The 27,051-nt window shown below is 46.7% G+C and overlaps 2 protein-coding genes across 2 annotated transcripts in view; both read right to left on the bottom strand.

Moving 5' to 3' along the window:
- Nucleotides 1-212: 212 nt before the first annotated feature.
- On the bottom strand, nt 213-21,728 carry gatd3 (glutamine amidotransferase class 1 domain containing 3). Its single transcript, XM_069889166.1, has 7 exons — nt 21,614-21,728; nt 7,917-7,969; nt 6,924-7,034; nt 5,361-5,480; nt 3,587-3,679; nt 1,071-1,227; nt 213-773 (listed from the first exon to the last, which is right to left on the bottom strand). Exons 1-7 carry the CDS (start codon nt 21,716-21,718, stop codon nt 645-647), a joined length of 768 nt encoding a protein of 255 aa, XP_069745267.1. The 5' UTR covers nt 21,719-21,728; the 3' UTR covers nt 213-644.
- A 3,535-nt stretch (nt 21,729-25,263) lies between these two features.
- Nucleotides 25,264-27,051, bottom strand: part of pwp2h (PWP2 small subunit processome component) — a 39,060-nt gene continuing 37,272 nt past the window's right edge. The window contains exons 21-22 of the mRNA XM_069892431.1: nt 26,494-26,568; nt 25,264-25,645 (exon numbers count right to left, since the gene is read on the bottom strand). Of these exons, the coding sequence (XP_069748532.1) occupies nt 25,498-25,645; nt 26,494-26,568 (223 nt within the window). The 3' untranslated portion in view covers nt 25,264-25,497. The remainder of the gene's footprint in view (nt 25,646-26,493; nt 26,569-27,051) is intronic.

Here is a 27,051-nt window from a genome sequence, read left to right as displayed (position 1 = left end):
TGTTATGATATGGGTAGGAGAGTAAAGGAAGCAGGAGAAATGGTACAGAAAGGGCGAGACCAGAGTGGTTAGAGAGTGGGGAAGGAAAGGAGGTAAAGAGTGAGCTGTTGGTGATAGATTCACTGTGGCCTCAGCACTCCCCACAACTAAGCACAGTGGAGACCCGGGTGAACCCTGCCTGCTCACCCTATCCCAGAACAGAGATCACATCGCAAGATGATCACGTTTAATGGAACCTAATCACATAATTCACCAATTATGTTCGCTACTATATGAGCTGATATAATTAAGGCAACAACATGAACAGATCACACAGGTACATGGGAAATGACCAGTAACACAGCATTCATTACTGCGACCAGCCGTGAAGCTCTCCAAGCAACTGCTATGCCATTCATAAGAGACACCAGGGCACACTCACACACAGATGCGCGGACGCACACACATACACAGGCACACTAACACACTCAATCACATACACAGGCTCATTAACACAATCACATACACAGAAACACTAACACACTCAATCACATACACAGAAACACTAACACACAGGCACACCAACACACACAGGCATACTAACACACACACAAACACAGTCTTACACACTCACCACGCACACAGCCATAGACAACCCCTCTTCCTTAGTTTGCTGTCAGTTTCAGGACACTCTGCACCATCTGCCCGATTCCATCGAAGATCTGATGCAGTTTAGTTTCACACATAAAGGCCGGAGTTGTCACGATCTTATTCTCACAATCCACATGAGCTTGGTGAAGACAGGTTAAGGAGAAAACACAGTAACATCACCCGACAGAACACAGGAAACACACACAAGGGGGAACCCAAATATCCAGGGAACGCCAACACCAGGAGATCAGATACCGGGGAACTCAGGCACCAGGTCCCTCCTGGAAAACTCCGACACCAGGAGGTCATGTCCCGGGGAACTCTGTCATTTGGGATATCCCAACCAAGGGAGTGTTGACACTGGAGGACATCCCACTATCACCAGAACCCAACGCCCACACCTCTCCCCACCGGCCTCATGCCGCCAGAAGAAAGGATATATCAACATCGGTAACGCAGTGCTTTGCACCCATCACCGTGATGGCAGCTGCTGTGCCAGCGTAGGGCCACCTTCCCCCTTCTTCCTCCTCATGGCCCACCGTGACCTCAACCCCAGGAAGCACCCTGGCAGCCAGCACAGGGGCAATGCAGCACAACCTGGAGCAGGGACCAACGAGTCCATGGTCAGGAGACTCCCCACACACACCTGATCACCTGTTGGGGGCATCCACACATATCTAATCACCTGGCAGGGGGCAGTCTCACACACACCCGATCACCTGTCAGGGTGCATCTACACACACCCGACCACCTGCCAGGGGGCACGCACACACAATTGATTGCCTGGTTCAAGGAAGCCACGAGGATGGCCAAAGCTGGATCCATTGATCAGCAAGTTTAAGGGAACGCAAGAAACAGGAGCCAGCCATCCAGCCTGCTCTGCCATTCAATGTGATCGAGGCTGATCTGATGATTGGCTCATCTCCACCTACCTGCCTTTTCCCCACATCCCTTAATTTCCCTCTTCTTTGGCTTGGCTTCGCGGACGAAGATTTATGGAGGGGGTAAAAAGTCCACGTCAGCTGCAGGCTCGTTTGTGGCTGACAAGTCCGATGCGGGACAGGCAGACACGATTGCAGCGGTTGCAGGGGAAAATTTGACGTGGACCTGTCCTCGGGCCTGCGCAAAGGAGCTTTTAGGTGGAGTGCAGTGCGCGCAGTACTGGCCCCACCCTTTACACCCATGGTTCGTGTGCCGTGGCCAAGCAAGCTGGGACGTGGCAGCGAGGTCCTTGGGTCGTAGGTTTTATATCGGAGTGGCCTTCTCCTATGCAGGTTTCTTACCCGGGCTGGAGGGGCCTGCCTCCCCTCCTAAGTCGGTCCATACTGCCCGGACCGGGGCCGAGGCCGCCGCAGCTCACCCTGTGCCTGGACTGGGGCCACCGCCTCCCACTCTCTGCCCGGATCGGGGCCTCCCCCTGCCCCACTCGACCGAGGCCGGGGCCGCCGTCTCCCCCTTGCTCCTGCCCGGATCGAGGCCGCCGCCGTCTACCCTTCGCCCGGACCGGGGCCGGGGCCGCTGCTGCTCTCCCTGTGCCTGGACTGGGGCCGCCGCCTCCCATTCCCTGTCCGGACCGGGGCCTCCGCCTGTCTCACTCGACCGAGGCCGGGGCCGCCGTCTCCCCCTTGTTCCTGCCCGTATCGGGGCCGCCGCCGTCTACCCTTCGCCCGGACCGGGGCCGGGGCCGCTGCTGCTCTCCCTGTGCCCGGACTGGGGCCGCCGTCTCCCCCTTGCTCCTGCCCGTATCGGGGCCGCCGCCGTCTACCCTTCGCCCGGACCGGGGCCCTGGCATAAGATTACAGACAATACAAAGACCCATGGGTGGTAGGAGTGATCCTACAAAGTTGAGCCCAGGCTCATACTCTTCTAGTGGGGGACAGACTGTGGAAATTGCAAACATTGTCTGACACTAAAGTCCACAAACTACCTCATAACCTGGAGGGAAGTAGAACCAGATCTGCCGTGGGGGGGTGGGGTGGGGGGGGGGGGAGAGAGAGACGGGTAGGTTAGTAACTGCGACAAGCAGCCCAGCAAGTAAAACCCCGGAGGCCAACAAATCTACCCAACCTTGTCTTTAAATATATTTACTGAGTAGACTCCACTGCTTTAAACAGTGAATTCCACAGATTCCCCACCCTCTGGGAAAAGCAGTTCCTCGTCATCTCTGTCCTAAATCTGGATCTTGAGACTATTTCTAGTCTCCTCCACTTATGGAAACCTTACCTACCTCTAACTTATCTATGTCTTTCATAATTTTATACATTTCCATAAGATCCCTTCTCATTCTTCTAAATTCCAGTGAATACAGTCCCAGATGACTCAATCTCTCCTCATCTCTGAAATGAACCTGGTGAACCTCCTCTGCACCACCTCCAAAGCCAGTACATCCTTCCTCAAGGAGACCAGAATCGCATGCAGTACTCCAGATGCGGCCTCACCAGTACCTTGTATCATAACCTCCCTGCTCTTAAATTCCATCCCTTTAGCGATGAAAGCCAACATTCCATTTGCCTTCTTGATCGCCGACTGCACCTGCAAACCAACCTTTTGCAATTCCTGCACAAGGACTCCCAAGTCTTGTATGGCAGCTTGCCATTTAAATAATAATCAGAACTTCCATTTTTCCTTCCACGGTGAGTGGAAAACCTCACATTTACCAATTCTACTCCATCTGCCAGACCCTCGCCCACTCACAACCGATCTACTTCTCTCTGTATCCTCTGCACAATTTGCTTTTCCACTCAATGTAGTGTCATCAGCAAACTTAAATACACTGAACTCTGTCCCCTCTTGCAGATTGTTAATGTATATTGTGAATCGACAAGCAGGAGAGTGGCACTGGGGTAAAGAATCAGTCACGATTAATGACTGCAAGGCAGGAACAAGGGCCGACCAGCTTTATCCTGCTTCTTACGAGACTTCCTCACTTCGTCACTCAACCTCTCGGGGAACTGACCCAATGGGTTTCCGTGCCTTGTGGAACTCCATCAGAACACGTTTGATGTCTGCATTCACTTCGCAATCCTTCCCTTTGGTGGCAAAGGTTGAGCTGTGGGGATGACACAAGCACCATGACTCACACTTTTGAACAGAGCAAGACTGACACGCCCACAGTTACACCCCCTCTGTACTGTCCCTCCCAGTGAGACCCTCCCCTACTGCCCCTCCCACAGCATGACTCCCCTCAGTACAGCCCCTCCCATAGCGTGACCCTGTCATTCAGTACTGTCTCTCCCACATTTGACTCCATTAGTAATGGCCCTCCCACAGGGTGGCTCCCCTCAGTAATGCTCCTCCCACAGTAACCCCCCACCGGGCAGTCAAGCAGTGTGTGAAGGGATGGGAGTTGGGAAGAAGGAGGTTCTGTACAATTGTATAGGTTGTTGATGAGGTGTCGCCTGGACACTGCACACAGCTCTGGTCCCCTGCACAGGACGGGAAGCACTGGAGGCAGTGCAAAGGTTCCCCAGGGTGTTTCAACAATCACTGGCAATCCTTTCACCAAAGCATGACAGTTTGGGTTCATTGTATTCAGCGGAGACGTGAATGTGTGTGACCTTCGTCGGACATACAAGACCCTCAGCGAGATTCAGATAGTGAAACCCACTTTCCTGAGGAACTCACCAGGTTGAGCAACATCAATGAGAAAGAGAGAGGTTTTTGGTCAGAACCCCTTGTCTGAGAGACGTAATGTGGACCATTCTCTCCCCCCATGGATGGTGATCAACCTGCTGACTTCCTTCAGCACACTATGTGCTGCTCCAGAGTCCAGCAGCTGCAGACTCTCCTGCATCCCGAATGTTGGGGTGTTTTCACTAGTGGGAGAATCATGAACAAGGGCGCAGATCTACCAAATCAGGGGCTGGAATTTCTCATCTTCAGAAGGTGGCATATCTACAGAATTTGGAAATCAAAGGCTGGATTATTAGAAGAACTGAAGGTGATAGTGGATATCTGACCAATTGAACTCAGCTGGTTCCTGCTGAGCCAAGCAGAGTGCAGCAGCCAACAAACGCTCATAAGGAGGATACAGAAAGGGAGCACAGGTACACAATCCTTTATCCGGACATCTAAAATCCAGAAAGCTCCAAAATCCGGCAAGTGGGAAGAGAAACCGGCAGCGCGAGTCAGGTGGGCGAGAGACTGGCAGCGCGAGTGGGGGGGGCGAGAGACCGGCAGCGCGAGTGGGGCGGGCGAGAGACCGGCAGCGCGAGTGGGGCGGGCGAGAGACCGGCAGCGCGAGTGGGGCGGGCGAGAGACCGGCAGCTCGAGACAGGCGGGTGAGGGGGGAGTTCGGCAGCACGATTGGAAGAGGGTGGGGGTGGATACGGCAGCACAATTTGGGTGGGCTTAAATCGGGTTTTCTGAAATGCAGAAACAAGAAAGTCTAAAGATACTGTGGTTGAAGTAAAACACAATACTAGGAAATCTCAGTAGGTCAAATGATGATAAAGATACATAACCAACGTTCTGGACTTGAGCCCTTCATCAAGGTTATTTTTGGTTCAGGCGCTAACCTACATTTTTTCATACCTTGTTGAAGGGCTCAATCCCAAAACATTGATTATGTATATTATATAATGGACACTATTTAACCTGCTGAGTTTCTCCAGCATTATGTTTTTGCAGCGAGAGAGCGGTTGGTGTGTGGTGACCAGACAAACCTCCCTACCCCCCACACCACCCCACCATGAGTCTCACCGCCACTGGGTACCTGCTTCATTACTCACAGATTCTTGGCGGCTCCGAACCCGCCGGGGAAGATGACGGCATCGTGCTCATCTGCTCGCAGACCACACAGGTCCTTAATTTGACCACGAGCAATCCTCGCCGACTCCACCAGCACGTTTCTGCCAACAGAGGGGTACAATAATCAGAAAATAAACTGCAGAGGGCAGCCCATGGGTCACCCTGGACACTCACAGCCCTTCTGAGGCAGCACACTGAGGGAGGGACAGCACTGAGAGGGGCAGTATTGAAAGAGTCACACTGTGGGAGGAGCAGTGTTGGAGCAGCAGTACTGCGTCAGCTCTATCGTCGACTAAGAATTTACATTTTTAAAAACTGCAGAAATCGCTGGAAAGTGCAGGTCTCATCCCAGTGGTGGTCATTTTTGGAGGAAGAAAGATTTTGCACTGTAGTCTTTGACTGTGCTTGAGCGCTGTGAGAGCAGCATTGGCTGGCAGATTGCCAAAGCCATTTCTAGACTTCAGAGAGAGTTGGGTCGTTATCATCAGAATGCCCACTCCCAACTGAGATTTCCATTCAAGACGACTGGGGGATGAAGATTATCGATAGCTTCTGGGACTCGTCAGGCTGGAAAGAATCGGGCTGACCTGGATGACTAACTCCCTGTGATCGGGAAGAACAGCGCTGCAGTTGTCAGTACACAGATGTTCCTGTGGAAACTTCCACCATACGCCCTTCCCTGCACTGCTCTCTTGGAAAACTCGTTGTGTGCTCTGCTAGTAGGACAGTGTTTCATATCAGCAGGTGCAATAATTACTGGCTGTGCAGTACTTCCATCATGGCGAGCTGCAGCTCTAATATGGCAGACCCTTGGACCTACGCAGCAGTTGCAGCTTCTGGAGGCAGGGCTCCTGCAAGGGTGCCTCCTTTCAGATTAATAATTTTGGACAATCCCATACAATGTAATATACTTCCATCCATCAGTCTGTAAGGCAGTTTAAAAGCTCAGTCTCAAACTCTGGGTGGGAATGAGGATATTGATACAGTTGATAAAATTCATGGGAAGACTTTTTCTTACGGTCCATTAAAGAGGTGTCCCTGGCCATTCACGGGTCAAGGCAGCAGGCAGTTGAGGGTGTGGGGAGAGCTGACTGCTTGCCCACCTTTCAAGGATATGCCCAGGCCCGTGCGGTTTTGGAGCAGGAACACATGGTGGCTAAGATCATGGAACAGTGGGCCCCCCAGGGGATCATGCATGTGGTTGATGTCAAAAATCGTGTTTCAATTTGATGTGCTGAGGTGGTCATAATTACTGCTTCTCAGTTTTGTTGCCACTTGTTATGGTGTTTTTTGGTTTTAGTTGCAGCTCCATGTGTGTTTTGTGCTTGTATTGTAGTTTGAATAAAGTTTGTATGTTTAAAAAAAGTGCCTCAATGAGGGAGTGATGTGACTAGTTGTCGGCTGTTTGGCCTATGAGCCGTAACTTGGACATATTCCAGGAAGTGCAAGTTGAAAAGACAATTGGGTAAACTGGGAACTGAGATTCACCCCATGTTAAACCACTACCAGCACCATCTCTATTCCCTGTGGGACAACGCGCTCACCGTGTCTCTGCAACCGGTTCCCCCTTCACGTGGTCGATGACATGCATCTGGGAGACATCTGGGGCATAAAGCTGGTAGTCAGCACCCCTCCGGCTGAGATGGACGAGAATCCTGTGTTGGAGTAAAGCAGAATGAATACTCAACTGACAGATGGCATCAGATAGCCATGTGGTACCACAACTCCTTCCACACCGTCGCATTACATACTCCCACGGACAGAGAGAAAATCTCTCCACAATGTCCCATCACACACTCTCACAGACGGAGAGAAACTCTCTCCACACCATCCCATCACATACTCCCACGAACAGAGAAACTCCCTCCACACTGTCCTGTCACACAACCCTAGGGACTGAGAGAAAATATGTCTACTCACCCCAAGGGACAACGAGAAACTCCATCCTCATTGTTCCATCACTCATTCCCATGAAGAGAGTAACTCTCTGCACCGTCACATCATACATTCCCAGAGCCAGAGAGAAACTCCCTCCATACTGTCTCATCGCACACTCCCAGGGACAGAGAAAAACTCCTTCCACACCATTCCATCACGCACTTCCAGTGATAGATAGAAACTCCCTCCACACCATCCCGTTACACACTCCCACAGACAGAGGAACACCTTCCACACCATCCCATCACATTCCCACAGATGGAGAGGAACTCTCTCTACATTGTCCCATTACATACTACCACAGAGAGAAACTCCCTCCTCACTGTCCCATCACATCCTCCCATGGATAGAGAGAAACTCCCACCAATACTGTATTGTCACATACTCCCACGGATCAACAACTTCCACACCATCCCATGACACACTCCCCACAGATGGAGAGGAACTCTCTCTACATCATCCCACCAGACCCTCCCATGAACAGAGAAACTCCCTCCACGTTGTCCCTTCACACCCACCCATGGAAAGAGTGAAGCTCCCTTCACATCATCCCATGACACACTCCCATGGAACATACATTTAGGCACAAAATAACTTACGCCGAGGCCTCGTGGATCTCGGTGCCATCAAACACTCCGCAGCCTGACAACACCTGCACAAGACAAGAGTACAAAACTGTCATAGGGAAATGGAGATTCTGAACAATTCCACAAGCCAAACATGGGCAAGGAAACCACCAGAAGACCATAAGATATAGGAGCAGAAGTTATTTGGCCCATTGAATCCATTCCATCGTGAGTTGTTCCATTTTTCCACTCAGCCCTGCTCCTCACCTTAACTTTTGATACCCTAACTATTCAGATTCCTATCTCTGCCTTAAATACACCCAACGACCAGGCCTCCACAGCTGCCCATGGTAGCAAATTCCAGAGCTTCACCACTCTCTTGACTAAAGAAATTCTTCTGCACCTGTTTTTAATGGGTGCCCTTCAATCCTGAAGTTGTGGCCTCTTGGCCTTGACTCCCCTACCATCGGAAACAACTTTATCACATCTACTCTGTCTAGGCCTTTCAACATTCAAAATGCTTCCATGAGATCTCTCTTTATTCTTCTGAACTCCAAGGAGTTAAGTCCAAGAGCAGACAAACATTCCTCGTATGCTAATCCATTCATTCCAGGAATCATTCTTGTGAATCTTCCCTGAACCCTCTCCAATGCCAGCACATCCTTTCTGAAATAAGGAGGCCAAAACTGTGCCCCGTGCTCCAAGTGAGGCCTCACCAGTACCTTATAAAGCCTTGACATCACATTCCTGCTCTTGTATCCTATTCCTATGGATATGAATGCCATTTCATTCACCTTCTTCACCACCAATTCAACCTGGAGGTTAACTTTTAGGGCCCCAAGTCTATTTGTATCTACAAAATTTGAATTTTCTCCCCATCCAAATAATCGTCTGCCCTTTTACTTTGACCAACATTGTATTTCATTTACCACTTCTTTGCCCATTCTCCTCAAGTCTCTCTCCAACCTCTCTGATTCTTCCTCACTACCTACCCCTTCACATATCTTTGTATCATGTGCAAGCTTAGGCCCAAAGCCATTTATTCCATAATCCAACGCAAAAAGAAGTGGTCCGAACACCAACTACTGCTGAACACTAACTGGAAGCCAACCAGAATAGGTTCCCTTTATTTCCAGTCTCTGTTTCCTGCTGATCATCCAATGCTCTACTCATGCTAGTATCTCTCCTGTAATCACATGGCCTCTCATTTTGTTAAGCAGCCTCATATACAACACTTTATCAAAAGCCATTGAAAAGTCCAAATATCAAACATTCAGTGCATATCCTTTATCCAGCCTTCTTGTGGATTCCTCAAAAGAGCGCAGTAGGTTTGTTAGGCAAGATTTTCCCGTAAGGAAACCATGCTGAGTTTGGTCGGCCTTGTTATGCTCTGTAACCTCATAGCAGAGTGACCTTTGCAATTTTTCAATCCTCTGGAACCATTCCAGAATCTATTAATTCAGGGAAAAGAATTATTAACGCCTCTGAAATATCTATAGCTACTTCTTTCAGAACCCAAAGGTGCATTCCATCTAGTCTGGGAGTCTCTCAGTGTCTTCCCCTCAGCTGCTAAGTCTGTGTTCATCCACGTTGGATGATATTTAAAAGAGTCTAACAGCTGGGGAACTTTACAGTCCATCACTAGAAGTGGCATACAGCACAAAAACAGGCCCTTCGCCCCATCTTGTCGAATATGCACCAATGCCTGGCTAAGCATGAAGTGCCAGATGATGAAGTAGACAAAGACGATGTGGTCAAACAATAATCATAGCTTTTATTAGCAGAAACTCATGGTATAATAATGAAAGACAATAGGTGCATACAGAGTTATACCCAAGGGGAGTGTCCTTAACAGTAGAGATAATGCACAGCCAATGTTAGTACAGCAAGGCTCGCCAGAGGGGAGACAGGCAGCTTGGCAGACATTCACCACAAAGCTAAACCCAATGCCTGGGTTAGCAAATATCCTTCTAACCTTTCCTATTCATGTCCCTTTTCAATTGCTTTTAATACAGCCATTGTCAACCAGGGACATACATCACCACACCCCCTCCCCCGGGGACCAAAGCACATTTAAGGAGGAGGGGGGCATCAACTGAAATCATATGTTTATGTCGTCAGAAGTGCAGAAGAAATCAACGAATCATGAATGTTTCACAGAGAAGGGGTCTGATAAACTTTGTACAGAGTTCTAAGTGGGGAGGGGGGGTGGGGACGACAGTCAAAAAAGGTTGAGGTAGGTAGCTTAAACCCTAATTGCACCCGCATCAGCTCAGTGGCACCCCTGGTCAAGGACTGAAGGATGTAATGGCCAGACTAGGTCTGTGGCAGGCAAGGAGTGCACTAACTAAACGGGTATCCTTCTGCTCACTCACCGACCTTGCAGCAAATGAAATGGCTGGAATAGTACTGTCAGAAATAACTAGTCCTTGTGGATACAATTTTCCATCTGCACATCAAACACCATCCACTAATATCAGAATCAGAATTTATTGTCATGTTATTGTTTTGTGGAGGAGTCACGTGATGGAGTAGTGGCCGGTCAGGGAATTCCAGCCCTCTCCAGAAAAGTTGAAAAAAAAAATCGCACAAAACACAAAGGTACAAGAGTAAAAATTAAAACAAAGTAAAAATAAAGGTGAGAAGAAAATGGCAGCGAAGAGAGAAAAGTCAAAAACAACGGGAAGAAGAGAAGATGAAAGAACGTCGGAAGAAGAAGGTAAAGGCCTTACCTGTCCGAGGAGGCCCGCCGCGGAGAGAGAACCCGCTCCCTCAGGTCAGTGGAAGTCCCGGGCTCGGGACTACAAAAATGGCACGCAGAGCCGAGTAAAAGTGCTCAACCGCGCATGAAAAAAAACCACACTGACGGGAGGGGGGAACAGCTGCGGAGTCGATCTCCACAGCTGAGAGAGACACCTGCAGCACAGCAGCAGGTGCAGAACACAGACAATAACGACAACAAGAAAGAAGAGGGTAAAAAGAAAACAAGGAAACAACAGATGGTCAACCCAGAGGAAGAAGAAGAAGAACAGAAAGAAATGGAAGAAGAAGAGAAAGGCAAGACAATGGATATATCTTTTTTTAAAGAATATATGGTATCAGTGAAAGAATGGCAATTACAAGAATTTAATGAGATAAGAAGGATTAAGAGTGCAGAAGAAAAAATGAATAAAATAGAAATGGTCATATCAAAGATAGGAAAAAGAGTGGATAATGTGGAAGAACGAGAAATAATCGTAGAAATGGAAGTAGAGGACTTAAAAGAGAAATTAGAAGAATCTAATAAAAAAGTTAAAGAGGCACATGAGCTGTTAGCTCAGAAGATAGATATAATGGAAAACTATAATAGAAGAAATAATATAAAGATAGTGGGCCTTAAGGAAGATGAAGAAGGCAAGAATATGAGAGAATTTATAAAAGATTGGATCCCCAGGGTCCTAGGAAGACCAGAATTACAGGAAGAAATGGAAATAGAGAGGGCACATAGAACATTAGCCCCGAAACCACAACCGCAGCAAAAACCAAGATCCATTTTAGTAAAATTTTTAAGATATACAACAAGAGAAAATATATTGGAGAAAGCAATGAAGAAAATAAGAGAAGACAAAGAGCCACTGGAATACAAAGGTCAAAAAATTTTTTTCTATCCAGACATAAGTTTTGAACTCCTGAAGAAGAGGAAGGAGTTCAATACAGCAAAAACGATCTTATGGAAAAAAGGATATAAATTTATGTTAAAGCACCCAGAGGTACTTAAAATAGTTATTCCAGGGCAACAAAGATCCAGAGGAAGCACGAAAATTTGCAGAACAACCACAAAACAAGCAGAGAGATGAAGACATGTAATGAGAGTAAAAATGACCACGAACTATATGTGTGTGTGTGTGTGTGTCTATATATATATATATATATATATATAGATGTGTATGTATATATGTGTATACATGAGTGTATCCGTATTTAGAGGAAAATATATAGAGTATAGTTAAGAATTAATAAGGGAATGAAAGGGAATAGAGGGAATAAGGAGGGAATTAAAAGAGTGACCTTTGTTATATATGAAAATTGAAATCTTTTCCGGGGGGGGGGGGGGGGGGGGCTGGGTGGGGAGGAGTTACGGTCACTGCTAAATCAGTTGACGCTTGCGAGTGAATTCGCAAATCCAAATGGAGAGGAGAGATGTTGTTGCTCGGCAAGGGATAAAGGGCAACTCAGGAGGGGGAGGGGAGAATGGGGTTAAAGAAGTTTTAAGTAGGAAAATAAGGAAAATGTTTGATGTTTTAGAAATGTTGTCTTATAAAGTGTTCAAAACAAGAAAGCAGAAATGGATAAGAAGGAAAGGTGATGATGGAGAAACAGAAAGGGAAGATAAACAAAGTATGAAATGGCTACGTTGAACTATATGACTTTAAATATTAATGGAATACATAACCAAATCAAAAGGAAGAAACTGCTAAATTTACTGAAAAAAGAAAAAATTGATATAGCATTTGTGCAAGAAACACATTTAACTGAATTGGAGCACAAGAAATTAAAGAGAGATTGGGTAGGACACGTAACAGCAGCGTCGTATAATTCAAAAGCAAGAGGAGTAGCTATATTAATCAGTAAAAATATACCAATTAAAATAGAAGAGGAAATAATAGATCCAGCAGGGAGATATGTAATGATAAAATGTAAGATATATTAGGAGTTTTGGAATCTACTCAATGTATATTCACCTAACGAAGAAGATCAAAAGTTTATGCAAGATATTTTTTTTTTTTTTTTTAAATTTTTTTATTTTTCACACCATAAATCACATTAGCCATGATATACACTATTTCTTTTCACACATATACAGTGACTTTTTCTCCCCCCCCCCCCTTTCTTCCCAAACCACCCCCCCACCCCCCCCTCTCATCCATTTTAGGTATACAATCTAGGTTGCATTAAGCCAGTCAGACAATGTTGTCATTCAACAAAATTACACCAGAAATTCTACTGAGTCCATTCTTTTCTTTCCTTCTCCTTCCATCAACTTAGGTAATGTTTGTCCCCGGTAGGTTTTCGCTATTGTATTTAATGTAAGGCTCCTATACTTGTTCGAATATTTCAATGTTATTTCTTAACCAATATGTTATTTTTTCTAATGGAATACATTTATTCATTTAAATTTGGTAGTTTCTTCCTTTTAATTTGGTTATGTATTCCATTAATATTTAAAGACATATAGTTCAGCGTAGCCCTTTTATATTTTGTTTATCTTCTCTTTCCGTTTTTCCATCATTACCTTTCCTCCTTTTCCATTTCTGTTTTCTTATTTTCAACTCTTTATAAGACAACATTCCTACAACATCTAACATTTTCCTTATTCTCCTATTTCTATCTTATTTATCCCCAATCTCCCCTTCACCTCCTGAGTTGTCCTTTATCCCTTGTCGGACAACCACATCTCCCCTCTCCATTTGGATTTGCGAATCCACTCGCAAGCGTCAAATGATTTTGCAGTGACCGCTATTTCCCCCCACCCCGCCTCCCCCAGAAAAGATTTCACTTTTCATATGTCACAAAGGTCCCTCTTTTAATTCCCTCCTTATTCTCTCTATTCCATTACCTTCCCTTATTAATTCTTGTCTATACTATCCATATTTTCCTCTAAGTACAGATACATTCATGTATGCTCATTGTCTCTATTCACTCTTATACCTCTTTACCTGCATACATATCAATCGTGATCATTTTTACTCTCATTACCCGTCTTCATCCCTCAGTCTATTTTTGTCTTTACCCACATACATATCAGTCGTGATCATTTTAACTCTCATTACCCGTCTTCCTCCCTCAGTCTATTTTTGTAATTGTTCTGCAAATTTTCGTGCTTCTTCTGGATCCGCGAATAGTCTGTTTTGTTGTCCTGGAATAAATATTTTCAATACCGCTGGATGCTTTAGTATAAATTTATACCCTTTCTTCCATAAAATCGCCTTTGCTGTATTGAACTCTTTTCTCTTCTTTAGGAGTTCAAAACTTATATCTGGATAAATGAAGATTTTTTGCCCTTTATACTCCAGTGGTTTGTTGCCCTCTCTTACTTTTTCCATTGTCTTCTCCAGTACCTTTTCTCTTGTAGTATATCTTAGGAATTTTACTACAATAGATCTTGGTTTTTGTTGTGGTTGTGGTTTAGAGGCCAATACTCTATGTGCCCTTTCTATTTCCATTTCATGCTGTAGTTCTGGACATCCTAGGGTCTTAGGGATCCACTCTTTTATAAACTCCCTCATATTCTTGCCTTCTTCATCTTCCTTAAGGCCCACTATCTTTATGTTATTTCTTCTGTTATGGTTTTCCATTGTATCTATTTTTTGAGCTAGTAGTTCTTGTGTCTCTTTAGTTTTTTTATTAGATTTCTCCAATTTCTTTTTTAAGTCTTCTACCTCCATTTCTGCTGCTACTGCCCGCTCTTCCATCTTGTCCATTTTTTTTCCCATTTCTGTTAAGGTCATCTCCATTTTAATTATTTTCTCCTCTGTGTTGTTTATTCTTTTTCTTAAATCCTTAAATTCCTGTGTTTGCCATTCTTTAAATGATTCCATGTATCCTCTAATAAGAGCAAGTATATCCTTTACCTTGCCTCTCTTTTCTTCTTCTATTTCACCATACTCTTCCTCTTCTTCTTCCTCTGGGTTGACCATCTGTTGTTTCTTTGGTGCCCTTTCCTCCTCTTCTATCTTGTTTCTATTGTCTTCTGTGGTCTCTTCTTGCTGCAGGTGTTCTGCAGCTGTCGTTGCCGGCTGTGGAGATCGACTCCCCAGCTGGTCCCCCCTCCCGTCGGTGTGTTTTTTTTCATTCGCATCGCGCATGCGCGAAACTTCGCGCATGCGCGGTTGCGCACTTTTGTTCGGCTCTGCGAGCCATTTTTGTAGTCCATTATTTACCGACCTGAGGGAGCGGGTTTCTCTCTCCGCAGCGGGCCTCTTCGGACAGGTAAGGCCTTCACCTTTTTCCTCCTTTGTCTTCTCTTCCTCTCTTCTTACCGTTGCTTTCGACTTTTCTTTTTTTGTCGCCATCTTCTTTCCACCTTTATACTCACTTTTCTGTAACTTTTATTTCTGTGCCTTTGTGTTTTCTCTTGTTTTTCCCGACTTTTCTGGAGAGGGCTGGAGTTCACCGTCCGGCCACTACTCCATCACGTGACTCCTCCTCAAGATATTTTTTTGAAGATAGCAGATACGCAAGGGAACATATTAATAGGAGGGGATTTCAACCTTAATTTGGATTCAAATATGGACAAAACTGGGAAAAAAATTAACAGAAAGAACAAAGTAACCAAATTTATAATTAAATCGATGGAAGAAATGCAACTTTTGGATATATGGAGGAAACAACACCCAAAGGAAAAGGAATATTCATATTATTCGGGTAGACATAAATCATACTCAAGAATAGACCTATTTCTGTTATCAGCTCGTATGCAAGATAGAGTAAGAAAAACAGAATATAAAGCTAGAATATTATCGGACCATTCACCCTTGATATTGACAATAGAGTTAGAGGACATCCCTCCAAGAATGTATAGATGGAGATTAAACTCCATGCTACTTAAAAGGCAGGATTTTAGAGAATTAATTGAAAGACAAATTAAAATGTACTTTGAAATAAATACAGAATCAGTGAAAGATAAGTTTATACTATGGGATGCAATGAAAGCGTTCATTAGAGTGCAAATAATAAGTTATGTAACCAAGATGAAGAAGGACTACAATCAGGAAACAGAGCAGTTGGAAAGGGAAATAGTAAATATAGAAAAGAATTAGCAATGAAGGAAGATACAACTAAAAGAAGAGAATTGGCAGATAAAAAAATAAAATAAGAAACACTACAAACATATAAGGTGGAGAAGAACATAATGAAGATAAAACAGAAATATTATGAACTAGGGGAAAAAACGCATAAAATTCTAGCATGGCAGCTTAAGACAGAACAAGCTAAGAAAATGGTATTGGCATCAAGGAAAAAAGACAAACAAATCACATATAATCCAACGGAGATTAATGAAAACTTTAGAGAATTCTATGAATAATTATACCAAACTGAAAACGAGGGGAAAGAAGGCAAAGTAGATGAATTTTTAACTAAAATTGAACTACCAAAATTACAAATAGAGGAACAAAATAAATTAACAGAACCATTTGAAATAGTAGAAATACAAGAGATAATAAAAAAAACTACCAAATAATAAAACACCAGGAGAGGATGGATTCCCAATAGAATTCTATAAAACATTTAAAGATTTATTAATTCCTCCCCTCCTGGAAGTAATCAACCAGAATGACAAAACACAAAGCTTACCAGATTCATGTAAAACAGCAATAATTACAGTAATACCAAAGCAAGGGAAAGATCCACTCGCACCAGCGTCATATAGACCAATATCATTACTTAACACAGATTATAAGATAATAGCTAAACTATTAGCAAACAGATTAGCAGAGTATGTACCGAAAATGGTAAATCTAGACCGAACTGGATTTATTAAACAAAGACGCACAACAGACAATATTTGTAAATTTATTAACTTAATTCATGCAGTAGAAGGGAGTAAAGCGCCAACAGTAGCAGTTGCTTTAGACGCAGAGAAGGCCTTTGACAGAGTAGAATGGAATTATTTATTCAAAGTATTGCAAAAATTCAGTTTACCAGAGAAGTATATTAATTGGATTAAAGCATTATATAAGGGGCCATTAGCGAAAGTGACAGTAAATGGATACATATCAAAGCAATTTAATTTAAGCACATCAACAAGTCAGGGATGCCCACTATCACCCTTATTGTTCGCGTTATCTATAGAACCACTAGCAGAATTGATAAGAACAGAAAATAATATAAAAGGGATAAAAATAAAAGATAAGGAATATAAAATCAGTCTATTTGTGGACGATGTTATAGTATACTTAACAGAACCAGAACTATCAATAAAAGAATTATATAAGAAATTGAAGGAATATGGAGAAGTGTCGGGTTACAAGATTAACGTAAATAAAAGTGAAGCAATGCCAATGAATAATGCGGATTTCTCAAAATTTAAGGAATCACCATTCAGATGGCAAATGCAAGCAATAAGATACCTAGATATACAAATAAATAAAAATCTCGGCCAACTATATAAACTCCGATTTAGAGCATTGGAAAGATTTACCACTAACACTAATAGGAAGGATAAACTGTATTAAAATGAACATTTTCCCAAGGATATTATACCTATTTCAGGCATTGCCAATACACTTGACAGAGAAATTCTTCAAGGAGTTAAAGAAAATAATAAGGAAATTTTTATGGAAAGGGGGGAAACCGAGGATAGCACTAGATAAATTAACAGAATGGTATAAACAAGGAGGCTTACAATTGCCAAACTTTAAAAATTATTATGGAGCCGCACAATTAAGATACCTATCAGATTTTTATCAAACAAGGGAAAAGCCAGATTGGACTAAATTAGAACTAGATAAAATAGGGGAAAAGATACCTGAACATATATTGTATAAATGGGATGAAAAATTGGTACAACATAGGAGTTCTCCAGTATTACATCATCTGCTCAATATTTGGAAGAAGATTCATGTAGAAAGGAATAAAACAAATTACCAATTACCATAACTAATAATGACGCAAAATCAGTTACTCCCTTTTACAATAGATAATCTTTCCTTTAGAGAATGGGAGAAAAAAAGGATCAAAAGAATAGAAAATTGTTTTTCAGGATATAGATTATTATCCTTTGAACAAATGAAGGATAAATATAATATAAATCAAGATACAGTGTTGGCATATTACCAATTGAGATCCTACTTGAAGGACAAATTAGGAAGTAGTCTGAGGTTACCAGAGGGAAGTAACTTTGAATATGTGATTACAGATACAATGACAATCAAAAGATTTATAACAAATATGTATATTAAACTGCAAGAAAAGGAGAATGAGGAAACAAATGGTAAAACGAAACAAAAATGAGAACAAGATATAAATATAAAGATAAAGAAGGAAACATGGGAGAAGTTATGCTCTGGAACGATGAGAAATACAATAAATACGAGGTTACATATGATACAATATAACTGGATACACAGGCTATACATTACACCTCAAAAGTTAAATAAATGGGACCCAACAGTATCTGACAGATGTTTTTGTTGTAAAAAAGAAATGGGAACAATTCATGCAATTTGGACATGTGAGAAAGTAGAAAAATTTTGGGAAGATCTAAACCAGATATTAAATAAAATTACAGAAAACAATATACCAAAAAACCCAGAGATCTTCCTCCTAAGTAACATAAAAAATAAAGAATTTGGACTTCATTTGGATGGTGAACAAAAAAGATTTGTTAAGATAGCTCTAGCCATAGAAAAAAAATGTATTATGTCAACCTGGAAATTGGAAGGTAATTTGAGAATACAACAATGGTATGTAGAAATGAATAAATGTATTCCATTAGAAAAAATAACATATAATTTAAGAAATAATATTGAAATATTTGAACAAATATGGGAGCCATACATGAAACACAATAGAGAAAACCTACCGGGGACATCTACCACCTAAATCAACGAAAGGAGAAGGAAATGAAAAGAATTGACTCAGTGGAATTTCTTGTTTATTTTTATTGAATGACAACATTGTCCTCGATGGAGTAAAGTTTAGTGTCTGTGATGTCACAGACTGAGTTTACAACCCTCTGGAGTTTATTCTTTTCCTGAGAGCTGTTGTCTCCTTACCAGCCAGAATAGTCTCCATGATAACATCTGCAGAAGTTTTCCAGAGTTTTCAATGACATACCAAATCTCCTCAGAAACCTCACAAAGATTAGCTGCTTCTTTGCGATTGCATCAACATGGAGGCTCAAGGACAGATCCTTGGAGATGATGACACCCAGGAATTTGACTAGTGAACCCTCGATGAGAATGAGGTCATGTTCCCCTGACTTCCTTCTGAAGTCCACAATTATCTCCTTGGTTTTGCTGACGTTGAGCACAAGGTTGCTGTCGTTACACCATTCAACGAGCTGATCTATTTCCCTCATGTACATTTCCTCATTGCTTCTTGTGATTCTGTTGACAACTGTGGTGTCACCGGCAAACTTTCAGACAGCATTGAAATTGTGCCTAGCCTGAGCAATGGGCTCAGCACACATCTCGGGGTGACCTGTGTTGATAGTCACTGAGGAGGAGATATTGTTTCCAATTCCTACTGACTGTGGTCTTCTGCTGAGGAAGTCAAGGATCCATTTGTAGAGGGAGGGCACAGAGGTCTACAGTTTGTAGCTTCTTGACCAGCACTGAGGGAATAATGGTATTGAAGATTGAGCTGTAGTCAATGAAGAGCAGCTGTATGTATGAATTGCTGTTTTTGATGTGATCCAGAGCTGAGTGGAGAGTCAGCGACATTGCATCTGCTGTGGAACAATTGTGACGATAGACAAATTGCAGTGGCTCTAAGTCTTTGCTTAAGTACTTGTTAATTCTGGCAACTACCAGCCTCTCAAAGCATTTCTTCACAAAAGTTAGTACTACTGGGCATTTGTCGTTGAGGCAGCTCACACTACTCTTCTTGGGTACTGGCATTGATTGATGTCCTTTTGAAGCAGGTGGGAACCTCTGACTGCAGAAATGAAAGGTTGAAAATGTCCGTGAACACTCTGGCTAATTGGTTGGCACAGATTTTTAGTACCCTGCCAGGTACGCCATCAGGGCCTGACGCCTTGTGAGGGTTCACCCTCATGAATTATGTTCTGACTTTGCCCTTCAGAGATATATTACAAGGTGCTCAGCCTTTTCAGGGGTTTGAGTAGGCACATGCTGCATGGTTACAACGATGGTCTGACAGATCAACATCCAACCCAACAGGCCAGGTTGGTGGTCTGGGCTTGATCTAACACACTAATGGCATTGTGAAGAAAGCATATCAGCACCTCTACTTTCTCTGGAGTTTGCATAGATTTGGTATGACATCAGAAACCCTGGCAAATTTCCATAGATGTGTGGTGGAAAGGGTTCTGACTCGCTGCATCATGGTCTGGTATGGGGACACCAATGCTTCTCTGCAAAAGGTAGTGGACACAGTGCAAGACATCACAGGCATATCCCTCCCTAACATCAAGAACATCCATGGAGAATGCTGCTGTCGGAAAGCAGCGGCAGTCATCATTGATCCACACCATCCACCTCATGCTCTGTTCTCACTGCTGCCATCAGGAAAGAGGTCTAGGTGCCACAAGTCTCGCACCACCAAGTTCAGAAACAGCTGCTACTCCTCCACTAACAGACTCCTCAACAACAAATTCAATCAATGACTTTTTTCCCTACTTTATTAATTTTTTCTCTCTCTGTATTGTACAGTTTGTATTTTAATTTTTTAAAAACATGTGTACATTGAGTACAGTTTTTTTTGCACTACCAATAAGTGGTAATTCTGCCTCACCATCAGGAAAAAAAAATCTCAGGGTTGTATGTGATGTCATATAGGTACTTTTGACAATAAATCTGAAATTTGCTCTCATGTGGGATCTTGTCATGTTCTTTACTAAAGTCCACGTAGACAACATCCACAGCATATCCTTCCTCAACCTTCCTGATAACCTCCTCCAAAAAGTCTGTAAGATTGCTTAAATATGACCTACCACACACAAAGCCAAGTTGATTATCCATAATCAGTCCCTGGCTTGTCATGAAAAAGTCACAAAATTCATTGTTTTGCAGCAGCAAAATTCATATAAACCACCTTATAAAAATAAATTTAAAAATAGTGCACAAAAATGTTAAAGTAAGGCTGTGTCTGTGGTTCATTGATCATTCAGGAATCTGATGGCAGTGGGGAAGAAACTCTCCTTGTGCCACTGAGTGCTCATCTTCAGGCTCCTGTACCTCCTTCCTGATGGTAGCAGAGTGAAGAGGGCATGGCCTGGGGAGTGAGGGTCCTTGAGGTTAGAGGCTACTTTCTTAAGACATTGCCTCTTGTAGATGTCTCAGTGGAGTGAAGTCACAAGCTAAGTTAATGACCCTCTGGAGTTTTTTTCTTGTCCTAAGTGATGGCATCTCCAAACCAGTGATGAAACCAGGCAGAATGCTCTCCACGGTACACCTGTAGAAGTTTAAGTCTTGGTAACATACCAATCTCCTCATAAAGTATAGCAACTGGTGAGTCTTCCTAGTGATTCCATCAACATGGAAGCTCCAGGACAGAGATGTTGATACACAATTTTTGACTTTCTCCACTGTTGAGCCCTGGATTAGGATTAGATTGCGTTCTCCTGACTTCCTTCTACAATCACCTACCTCCTTGGTTTTGCTAACATTGATTGCAAGGTGTTTGATGTGACACATCACCAATACACCGCTTAGTTTTACATACCACATCACCACCCCCCACCCCCGCCTCCCCACCACTCCCCCCCCCCCCAACCCCCCCGCCTCCCACACACTTCCCGGGCTGCAGCAGGGCGCTGATAGGCTCCAGCTCCACCAACACCCCCTAGTCCGGCATATTCCGCACGTCTCAGCCACAAGGACTCGGCCAGGGCGGCTACGGGGGGGCGGGCAGGGTTCGGACACTGGGGGAACGGGGGCGACGGTGCGGGAGAACCATGGTGGGGGGGGGGGGGTGTGTGAGAGAAACGGCGCTGGGAGGCGACGGGACAGGACCCGGCCGGAGTGGGGTAAGTCCAGGCCGCCCCGGGGAGACCCGACACTCACCACCGCTACCCTGGAGCCGGGCGGCCCGCGGGTGCCCGAACTGAACCCGCGACTTCGTAGCAATACGGCGAGAGGTCGCAGCAACATAGCGCTACCGTGGTGCATGCTGGGAGGGAGGGTGGGAGCGAGGGCAGCACGGGGAAGGGGCGGGACCGAAGATGACGGGCTGTGTATGGGATTGGAGCGGAGCAATAATGCATTGGCACGAGGATGGGGGCGGAATTAACGGAGCATTAGATGCCGCGAGACTAATGGATGATTGACAGGGCATGGGATGGCACGGGACCAACGGATGATTGACAGGGACCCAGATGGGGGCGAAACCGAGGATAATTGACGGAATTAGAATTGTCATGAACAAGTCGGAATTGTTTTGCAGTAGCATCACAGTGCAAACATTGCTAAAAATTAAATTTAACAATAAATAAATGGGTGCATAAAGAAGTGATAGTTCTGTGTCTGTGGTTCATTGATTATTCAGGAATCTGAAGTTGTCCTTGTGCCACTGAGTGCTCGGCTTTGGGCCCCTGTACCTTTTCCTCCCAATGGTAGCAGAGTAAAGAGGGCATGGCCTGGGTGGTGGGGGTCTTTGAGGCTAGATGCTTTTTTTTAAATACACCGCATCATGTTGATGTCCTCAATGGAGTAAAGTCTGGTCTCTGTGATATCACAGGCCAAGTTAACCCACTAGAGTTCATTCTTCTCCTGAGAGCTGGCTCCTCCATACCAGGCTGTGATGCAATCAGCCAGAATGTTCTCCAAAGTATACCTGCAGGTTTCGAGAGTCTTTGGTGACATACTGAATCTCCTCAAACTCCTCACTAAGTATAGACACTGGTGAGCCTTCTTCGTGATTGCATCAACATGGAGGCTCCAGGACAGATCCTCAGATCTTGACACTCAGGAATTTGAAGTTCTTGACCTCCACTTCTGGGTCATGTTCTCCTGACACCACCCAACCAGGATTTCAATTACCATTCTGTATTTTGACTCATCATTTCCAGTTATTCGGGTAACAGAAGCAGTATCGTTAGTAAACTTATAGTTGAAGTTGAACTTGGCGGCACAGGCACAGGTGGACAGGGAGCAGAGCTGGGAACAAAGCACATAGCTTTGGTGTGTCCCTTTGTTGATGGTCAGCAAGGAGGAGGTGATGTTGCCGATCCATATTGATGAGGTCTGGTGATGAAGTCGAGGTTCTAGTTGCAGAGAGACAGATGGAGACCCTGGTCTGTTAGCTTGGCTATGAATCTTGTGGAATTATGGCGTTGAACACTGAGGGAGATAAAGTCAAGTTTACAGTCATCTGATTGTACAACACAACGAAACAGCATTCTCCGGTCCTCAGAACATAACATGCAGACACGCAACCATACATAACACACATACAGACAGGCAATACATATGCAGGACAAGTATTTCATCTGTACAAATAAATAAATATTGCTTTGTACAAATGAGAGTCTAGGATATTAGTGTGAGCAGTTTCTTTAGTCGTTCAGCATTCTTGCTCCCTGTAGGAATCTGTTCCTCCGCCTGGTGGTGATGGCTCTGATACTCCTGAATCTCTTCTCTGATGGGAGTAGCTGAAAGATACTGTGTGCAGCGTGGAAGGGGACCGCAGTGATTTTGCACACTCTTTTCAGACAATAATCCCAGCACTGCCCTGCTCCATGACCCCCTCCACCTTCCCAATACTCGGCCTGCTTACTGGAACTGGACCATGAGCTCCAAGCCTCTGGGCACCAGGGAAATGCTCTGGTGGCCCTGAATGGCGAGTAGAGAGTAGAACTCATCAGTGTCACTGATGGGGCCATGTTCAGAGGTCTTCCTGCCTCTGCCAGTGTGCATTCACATTCCGCTGGGGCCCCCAGCACCTCTGCCAAGGGACCCCATCTCCGCCAGGGGAACCATGTTCCCCTTCAGTCAAAGCTCCCTGTTTGCCTCTTTTTAACAAAAGCCTCTCCCTTATCAACCCAATAAAACACATCACAAAATATCATCATACCAACATAATTTATATCAAAAAACATCCACAGAAGTATCATAGATTTATCACACATCATTTACATTCAGAAAAGTCTCAATACCCACTGGTAAAATATTTCAGTACATTTTCCAATACAGGAAAGAATTCAATCCTGGGATTGACTGACATCCAACAAAATATCATTGGGGAATGAATTTCACCCAGAGTTTCCTCTGCACCCCCAGACCAGGGACAGCATGGGTTAGATAGAGAAGCTCCCTCCACACTGTTCCATTACACATTTCCAGGTCAGGGAAAGAGGGTACGGGAGGAGGGGAGAGGGTGAGAGTGTGTGGAAGGGGGAGGAGAGGATGTGGGAGGGGGGACGAGGGCGTGGGAGGGGGGACGAGGGCGTGGGAGGGGGGACGAGGGCGTGGGAGGGGGGACGAGGGCGTGGGAGGGGGGACGAGGGCGTGGGAGGGGGGACGAGGGCGTGGGAGGGGGGACGAGGGCGTGGGAGGGGGGACGAGGGCGTGGGAGGGGGGACGAGGGCGTGGGAGGGGGGACGAGGGCGTGGGAGGGGGGACGAGGGCGTGGGAGGGGGGACGAGGGCGTGGGAGGGGGGACGAGGGCGTGGGAGGGGGGACGAGGGCGTGGGAGGGGGGACGAGGGCGTGGGAGGGGGGACGAGGGCGTGGGAGGGGGGACGAGGGCGTGGGAGGGGGGACGAGGGCGTGGGAGGGGGGACGAGGGCGTGGGAGGGGGGACGAGGGCGTGGGAGGGGGGACGAGGGCGTGGGAGGGGGGACGAGGGCGTGGGAGGGGGGACGAGGGCGTGGGAGGGGGGACGAGGGCGTGGGAGGGGGGACGAGGGCGTGGGAGGGGGGACGAGGGCGTGGGAGGGGGGACGAGGGCGTGGGAGGGGGGACGAGGGCGTGGGAGGGGGGACGAGGGCGTGGGAGGGGGGACGAGGGCGTGGGAGAGGGGACGAGGGCGTGGGAGAGTGGACGAGGCCATGGGAGGGGGCGAGGGTGTGAGGGGGCGAGGGTGTGAGGGGGCGAGGGTGTGAGGGGGCGAGGGTGTGAGGGGGCGAGGGTGTGAGGGGGCGAGGGTGTGAGGGGGCGAGGGTGTGAGGGGGCGAGGGTGTGAGGGGGCGAGGGTGTGAGGGGGCGAGGGTGTGAGGGGGCGAGGGTGTGAGGGGGCGAGGGGGCGAGGGTGTGAGGGGGCGAGGGTGTGAGGGGGATGAGGGTGTGAGGGGGGCGAGGGTGTGAGGGGGGCGAGGGTGTGGGGGGGCGAGGGTGTGGGGGGGCGAGGGTGTGAGGGGGGGTGAGGGTGTGAGGGGAGAAGAGGGTGTGAAGGGGTGAAGAGAGGGTGTGTGGGGCGTTAAGTGGGAGAGAGGAGCCCCTTTTCAACTGGCACCCTGTCCCAGAAGGGTGTGGGGTGAGGGTGTTGGGGAAGTGGGAGAACGCCTGGGGGGAGTGGGAGAGCGCCTGGGGGGAGTGGGAGAGCGCCTGGGGGGAGTGGGAGAGCGCCTGGGGGGAGTGGGAGAGCGCCTGGGGGGAGTGGGAGAGCGCCTGGGGGGAGTGGGAGAGCGCCTGGGGGGAGTGGGAGAGCGCCTGGGGGGAGTGGGAGAGCGCCTGGGGGGAGTGGGAGAGCGCCTGGGGGGAGTGGGAGAGCGCCTGGAGGGAGTGGGAGAGCGCCTGGGGGGAGTGGGAGAGCGCCTGGGGGGAGTGGGAGAGCGCCTGGGGGGAGTGGGAGAGCGCCTGGGGGGAGTGGGAGAGCGCTTAGGGGAGGGGAAAAGACAGTGTGGGGAAGGGGGAATGGTGGGAGAATGTGTTCAGGGGGTTAAGGGTTGAGGGTCTGAGAACAGACACAGTCCCAGCAGCCGATGGGATGGACGAGCTGCAGGGAGAGCTCTCATTCACTCCCCTCCATTAGTTCATCAGCAGCACTGTCGGACACGTCCGAGTCTCCACTGTCATCACCCAGTTCTGAGGCACGCTTCACACCCCGTTGTGTGGACAGAGCCAAGGCATACTTCATGTTGTAACGGTTCCAGTCACATCTACGGAACACAGAGAATGGGATCACACATGTTGGAGGGGAAAGCACCCAGTAACTTCTAGGGGGGAGCACACTGCAACTTCCAGGGGAAAGCTCATATCACATTCCCTCACAGGGTTAGGGCCATTTGAGGTCACCAACACCTCGCAGATGCCCAGGTCAAACCCCTTCTTAAACAGGCAGTGTAACACTGTCCCCAGTAGCGGGGGGGGGGGGGTTCTGTTCAGACAGGCAATAGGGAGGGAGCTTTGTGCAGTGGGAGAAGTGGGTACTGTGGGAGGAGCATGCTTTGAGGGGAAGGGTTCTCTGGAAAATTCGGGACACAAAAGATGCTTTAGGCGTCCCTCCTCTCCGTCAGTTCCCTAACAGGAATGTACCATGCTCCACTCTCGGATCCAGGCTGACGAGGCCGGCCTATGGCATTGGGGACAGAGTCAGTCCTGTGCCCTACCGTCCCCTGGGTCACTGACAGAATAATCCCTCCCCCAGGTCTTGGAGAGAGCATCCCCTGGGCCACGGACAGACTGCACCCGGGTCACAGACAGACCATTCCCCTTGGGTCACTGACAGGTTGCCTCAGGTTCAGGGAACCAACTGCCACTTACCAACCCCCACCATAGCCCCCAGCCCCCACCCTCCCATCCCAGCCCCATCCCCATCCCTCCCCAATGCTGCTCCCACTGTTCCCCAGATCTTCAAACATCCACAGCAGGCTAGAGGCTCCAAGAAGGTGGGGTGGGGGCAGCTGCAGTGGACAGGATTGGGGAGGAGGCATTGGGGCAGGGGCTGGGCAAGGGGAGGGGGTTGGGGACGGGCGTGGATCAGGTGCTGGGACGAGGACACACTCACAGCTTGGACACGGTGTCGAAGTGCCGCTGGATGCTTTTCTGCAGAGACTGAATGACGGGCAGCAGCTCCACCGACCTGCCAAGACACTCAGTCACCCATCAACGCCCAAGGTTCGCACCCCTCACCAAACCCCCACCCAGCTGACACCCTGCACCCACCCCCCACCCATTCTATACCCCTCACCCACTCAACAGCCCATCACCCCTCACCCATCCCAACATGCCTCACCCACCCCCACCCATCACACACCCCTCACCTATCACCCCCACCCACCTGTGACCTGTCCATCCCCCTGCCACAACCTTTCACAGGTGTTACACTCAGCCTCGAGGACACTGTGGGAACAGAGACCGTGGGACCATGGGAACTAATCTAAGTGTCTGTGTCCAACATAATAGTTCTGGGCTCCAGGGCAAGACACATCACCACCACGGGCAGCAGGGAACAAGGTTCCCTCCAGGAAGTCTTATGACCATACGTTCCCCCTGAAGGGCCCAGGCCCATAAATTGTCATGTTGAAGTGTGTCAGCATCACTAGGAGCCCACACAAACACCAAG

The sequence above is a fragment of the Narcine bancroftii genome, chromosome 7, assembly GCF_036971445.1.
Source record: "Narcine bancroftii isolate sNarBan1 chromosome 7, sNarBan1.hap1, whole genome shotgun sequence".
Lineage (NCBI taxonomy): Eukaryota > Metazoa > Chordata > Chondrichthyes > Torpediniformes > Narcinidae > Narcine > Narcine bancroftii.
The sequence above is the reverse complement of the archived record's forward strand: the minus strand, read 5'-3'. Positions and strand labels throughout refer to the sequence as shown.

Bases quoted from the DNA above. Each gene is read 5' to 3' on its own strand.
- gatd3 (XM_069889166.1), bottom strand. From the start codon at position 21,718: ATGCACCACGGTAGCGCTATGTTGCTGCGACCTCTCGCCGTATTGCTA. The intron at 5,481-6,923 runs GTGAGCGCGTTG...CTCTGTTGGCAG, and splicing joins GAACCGGTTGCAGAGACACG to AAACGTGCTGGTGGAGTCGG. The intron at 1,228-3,586 runs GTCAGTTCCCCG...TCCCTGCTCCAG, and splicing joins AAGGCACGGAAACCCATTGG to GTTGTGCTGCATTGCCCCTG.